General features: G+C 37.5%; 1 protein-coding gene across 3 annotated transcripts in view; it reads right to left on the bottom strand.

Annotated features, from left to right (window-relative positions):
* Positions 1 to 348: 348 nt before the first annotated feature.
* Positions 349 to 6099, bottom strand: part of LOC145683697 (uncharacterized) — a 134625-nt gene continuing 128874 nt past the window's right edge. For all 3 annotated transcript variants that reach the window (XM_081755067.1, XM_081755069.1, XM_081755068.1), the window contains one exon: positions 349 to 529. In XM_081755067.1, coding sequence (XP_081611193.1) covers positions 471 to 529 — 59 coding nt within the window. In that variant the 3' untranslated portion in view covers positions 349 to 470. The remainder of the gene's footprint in view (positions 530 to 6099) is intronic.

The following is a 6099-nucleotide window of genomic DNA, read 5'->3' as shown; positions in this document are numbered from 1 at the left end:
TATTATTTTGCGTGAGATACCGTTATCACGACTCATTTATCTGCTTTCGATTTCCAGTGATTTAGAAAATCGGCATTTATTTTCGCGTTTCTAAATAAAAGCAAACGAAAAGCTATTAGGTGACTCATGATAACAGTACCCCATGCAAAATAACATCGTCTAGGGAGGTATTGATCCACTTTTAGATTATCTTTTATCTATTTGAAGATATATCATAATTACTGTAAAATTAACGGTATTTTAATTTCGCAGTGATACAGACTCTTATTCTTAATAATGTCATTTCTGTCATTTTTTACTGCACATCTTATATTAGCTATGTAATTAATGAAACAAAGAAACCACACGTAAGTTTTTTAAAATATTTATTAACCTATACCACATACACTAACACATCATCCCGCATTTATAAAGATCTATGTACAAGTAACATATACAGTAACACACAACGAAGATTAAAACAGACATATTTAATATCCAATAAATCTTTGATTACGCCTTTCATCTTCCTGTGTTTCATCCAAGTACGCTGAAAAGTAACAAAAATGAAGATTAAGAAATGTTAAAGAGAGTAAGAAGTTAATTAAACTAAAATTACTAAACAAATATGAGTATGAGTAGGTGGGATTAATGGGGACGTCAGCAAGGAGGCTATGGCTCCCTAAGTTTGATAAATATTTATAATCAATTGTGTGCTAATATATTAATTTTAAAAAACGTTAAATTTTCAACATGATTATATAAGGTGAAAGTTTTTGTTTGCAGAGAACCTGGTTCCCTACCCATGCAAAATATTAGGAAACACCACTGAAGGGGTTTAATTGTTAAATACTTTGTATTACTTCTTAAATTTTAAAAAATGTGGTTTTAAAAAGCTGGTAATTACAATAGTTATCACCCAGAATTCTTTATTAATACAGAGATTGAACCTACTCGTATTACTTTAGAAATATGGACAATATTGTTGTGTTTTCAGATATAGCGGACCATTCTCATTGTTCGTTTATAAAAATCTAATACAAGTGCTAAAAGGTGCCTGATAATTATTTTAAAACACAAGCTCTATGAAAAGAAGTTGTTTATCTTAGTCTTTGCTTATATTATCGGCAGTGGCGGCTCTATAGTTTTACAACAAGCAAATCACATCGGTAATGGCGGTGAAACCGGCATTTCTTCCCACGCCCACTCTGGTTGCAAAATCATTCTCTCGATTTAAGGCCTCCACCATATTTTACTTTGAAGGCATTTTTGTTTTAATTCTCATATTAGATAGAAATATAGCAGGAATAAATGCTATTGTATAATCATGTATGCAATATATGGGTGTTTCTTACATATAAAATGACTTAACCTAACTTCACATATTTTATTCAGCACAAGTAATTCAATGTATCCAAGAAATCAGAAGTAATTGATATAGCCAGTATCTAGAACTAACTAACTCTATGGCCTATGGAACCCGGAGGTTCAATGCCGCGTTCACAAAAGCTCTCCACTGACTTCTATCCTTAGCTAATTGCATCCAGTTTCTACTCTGTATTCCAATCTCTGCGGGAACCATCTTAATATTGTCCTCCCATCTTTGCCTAGGTCTTCCTAATGGTCGTTTTCCGATTGGTCTTCCAGTCAAGATTTTGAAAGCGTTTCTACTTTCTTCCATTCTAGCTACATGACCCGCCCATCTAAGCCTCCTAGACTTGACGACACTAACAATGTTGGGTAAACCATATAAATTATGTAGTTCCTCGTTATGAAGTTTCCGCCATTCCCCGTTCCTCTTGGGTCCGAATATTCGTCTCAGGATCTTGTTCTCAAATACTTTCAGTCTATGTTCTTCCCTCAGAGTAAGTGACCCATGTTTCGCAACCATACAGAACAACAGGCATGATTATCGTTTTGTATATTTTAAGTTTCAAATTGTATGTCTCATACTATTGCATTTTAAGTCAAAGCACACAAATGCGTTAATGAAAATCAATTATAAATTATTTAGTGGAACTAGAATGTGGTACAAAATGGGGAAATTTTACAGAAAGCCCACGGATGCCATGTTGCCCACCAGAAACTCGCCTGGGTGGGGATCAAACCAAAGACCCCTCGCACTAGATATGACCGCTCTACCACTGTATCACCAGACCTCTATCTCAGTCGATTTTGTAAACAAAAACATTCAGTTACATACTCATTAACAAATATGCAAACTTAAGAGTGTAATTTGAAACGAATACAAAAAATAAAGTAACGGAAAAATTACCTAGTTCCCTTTCTCTAATATTTATAATATTTATTAATTTCTAAAATAGGGACATGATTATATTTTCATCGCACATTGAAACAAGTGTGCATTTAATTTTGATCCTTTCTTAAGCAAATGAGTAATTTTAGCACATTCATTTCGAACACCAAAATGTACGCCGACTTTTTGATGCACACTCTTTGAACCATACGTGTTCCTATCCAGAAGCGAACTCTGGCATCCCATGGCAACTATACGTTTGCAAATCTTATTCTACGAGGAAGTTTCAATACCTGCAAGAAGTAGCTCAATTCTATCTGGGACCGAACTTATTGACCCCCTGTAAAATGTTGTCTGCCATAAACTCTCCTTATTATTATTATTATTATTATTATTAGTAGTAGTAGTAGTAGTAGTAGTAGTAGTAGTAGTAGTAGTAGTATTAGTATTAGTATTAGTATTATTATTATAAATGTTGTGCCTTTTGTCAGATCCTGGGACTAATGAGGTTTTTTTTTTTTTCTTTTCTTGATTTTAAGTTTGGGCTTGGAAATATTTCTTCCACGTTTCTTGATTTTCAGCTTCCCCTTTTAATTCTAAATATTTTCTTCTCTTTTTCAAATCATCGATTGCTTGTGTTCTTCTTCTTCCTATTCCTTGCTTTCCTTTCATCTTTCTCTCTATGGCGGTATGAAGAAGAAAATTCAATTGCCCTTTCTACAAAGGGTGGTGGCCAGAAGCCTCTTCTCTTCTATCCGTTTTTCGTTTATTACTCTTTCTGTCCATTTTATCTTCTCCATCTTCCTCTAACACCCCATTTCGAAGCTCACTAAATTTTTCTTCTCTGACTTCTGTAATGTCCAAGTCTCTGAACCATGAAGTGTAATACTTCGTACCATAAAATAGCACATGACAAATTTCTTCCTTAGTCCAATTAGACTAGGAGTTTTAGGAAAATCAACCAAACAAACCAGAAGGAGGTAGAAACTTGGTATATTTGTTTATTAGCTCATAGTAATGAAAAAACTGAAAGTCCTCTAGAATCTAACTTGTGCTGCAGACACCATCTTCGAAAATGGAGGCCAAATTTATATTTTTTGGAAATTACTTGTAAACCGTTACCGATATCAGAAAATTCCAACAGACAAAAATATTCTTCATTAAAAAAACAAACATTTTTTATGTATAACATTTTTCTGTAGAACGAAAAATTAAAAAAAAAAGTTAAACAAGAGTAAAGATCACCAATTCTGAATGTTATTGAGGATATGCAAAATGCAAATAGATTTTTCTAGTAGAATTGTTGTTATAAAATATTTTTTTCTTACCAGGGCAATTTAGTCCTCAGAGGTAACCAACATCATTTTCAGTGATGAATTCTCACAATTTCTTCCCTGATATTGTCCATGCAAAGCTCAGCAGAGCAACAATGAGTGTACACACTTGCATCTTTTTTGCACATCCTTCCTTCCACTTGCAGGGAATGAAGTTGATCAGTTCTAATGGGGTTGCTTCCTTTGTAGGAGGGATAGGTCTGATGATCCCCTTATCATTTTCCAAACACCAATCGATTGGTTCCAAACAGTTTCCCAACCATTCCTGAACCTCTAAGTGTACTCTGTAGGAATTTTGCTCTGCAGCTGCACTGGTTGGAGGAAGCCATGACAGTTGAAAGGAAGTATCTAGCTTCTTATTTGTCACTGAACGATTTCACCTGAAGTATCGCAACTCGTCTAGTGTATTTGATTTCGATCCATAAAATTTTGATAAAAAACATTTCTAAAGCAAGTTTGATGGCTTCTTTTTTGACATTCTCTTCGTTGGATACTTTTATCGCTTTTTTAAATTCTTCATGCTTCTGAAGAAGTGTAAGTATTCTAACTTTATTACATTCAGTCATGGCATGAGCAAACAGTAAAACTTCACAAGCCTCCCCAATTTTCTTCTTCCGTATAGAGACGTTAAAGATACTTGGTAAGCTGTTGCATTTTCCTGGCTTCAGAAACCATAGCTCTTCAAACGCTTCAGAAGCTAAAGCAATTAAAAGAAGAAGTGGATCTGTATCCTGTCCAACAACAAGTGTTGCATTTTTACTATGGACTTGATTCAGAGCAGTCCTATCAGTCGTCCTTTCAGAAAAAGATTTCCGGGTGGGCACACGTAGTATTCCCGGGAGCACTGCTGGTACTATTTTATTTATTATTATATTATAGACGTATTATTTGGGTCTCGTCCGGGGGGCGCACTCTCAGAGCTCGGGAGCAGTGCCCCCCCCACAAAACATGTCTGAAAGAAACACGTCCTAACTAGGGATGGCCGCAAAGTTCCGGTTCCGGCGGAACCGGTTCCGCGAGGAACCGGTTCTCAGACATCCGGTTTCAGAACCGTTCTCAGACATCCGGTTTCAGAACCGGTTCTCAGACATCCGGTTTCAGAACCGGTTCTGGACCTGGATCCGAAACCCGGTTCCAGAACCGGATCTTAGGAACCGGTTCCATACCTGGATCCGAAAACCCGGTTCCAGAACCGGATCTTAGGAACCGGTTCCAGATCTGAATCTGAAAACCCGGTTCCAGAATCGGATTTAGGAACCGGTTCCAGACCTGGATCCGAAAGCCCCGAAAGACCCGTAAAGGAGTACAAAGTTCTCCTTCAAAAAAAAAATGCAAAGAGGACCATGCGCTTGTGCCTTCCCCGCACAGACCAGCTTGTGCCTCCAGAAGAAAATTTTGGTCCAGCAGTGAGTATTTAGCCAAATGAGTTTGCCAGTTTGCCTGTTTAGCCAGTGGGTTTGCCAGTTATCCAGTTTATTTAGCCAGATGAGACAAGCGGCCGCCGCCTGGGCGCCTGCCTGTCGCTTCCACTATTTCATCTAGCACACTGTTCACAGACTGCTCGGGTTTAGCGTAGGGATGGTCACAAAGTTTCGGTTCCAACGGAACCGGTTCAGCGAGGAACCGATTCTTGGAGATCCTGTTTTCAGAACTGGTTCCAGACCTGGATCCGATGAACCGGTTCTAGACCTGGATCCGAAGAACCGGTTCCCGAACCGGATCCGTTCAGATCCGAAACCGGTTCCACCAAGAACCGGTTCTGGCCATCCCTAGTCCTAACAATGAGAGTATTTGCATCACTCTCTGCCTGTAGAACAGCGTAGCCCTTGGCTTTCAAGGCATCCATCAGATATTAAATGAGAGCTTGTTTCTTGTTTCTGTTTGCAAGAAAATCTATCAGTGATATAGTGGTAGGCGTATTTTCAAAACAAATGATGTCTCGAGAAGATCGTTTAGCTGCTCGTCGTTCTTGCTCTCCTCTTTTTGCTCTTTCTTTATTTGAATAGCCATCAAACACCACTGTACAATTTTTAACATAATGGCGCTCAATATATGTTACATATAAGTCAAATATTTCACCAAACGTTGCTGGTTTTGCTCAAACCACACCTTGTAGAAGGTTTCCTCCATCAAAACATATAAGAAATTGCATGGTAAAGTTGGAGTCCCACTTTGTGCATGAAAAGCATTTATAACGTAAGATTTGTTGCATTTTCGTAACAGTGATAGATCAAATAATGATTCAGGCATGTTTGTCAATTCATACTCCAAGTATGGTCTCCGTTCTGTTTTGCTTTTGTCCAGACATACCATTCTGTGGAAGATTTCTAGTGGGAATTTCAATATAACAGTACCATGGCTTATTTTTATTGTACCTGATGTCAGTTTCAATAAAGGAACTATTTTCTTCTTCCGTTGCATATGGACATCGCAGACGTTACTCCCTATAAGTGATTTCATTGTGTTTGTCCCAATCTCCAGTGCACTATCGCATGTAATTGATGAGTCTGCTACTAGCCCATTTGAAAG

Source organism: Thermobia domestica, chromosome 4 (assembly GCF_964235325.1).
Source record: "Thermobia domestica chromosome 4, izTheDome1.hap1.1, whole genome shotgun sequence".
Taxonomy (NCBI): Eukaryota; Metazoa; Arthropoda; class Insecta; order Zygentoma; family Lepismatidae; genus Thermobia; species Thermobia domestica.
Note: the sequence above shows the minus strand (reverse complement) of the source record. Positions and strands in the feature narration are given on the sequence as shown.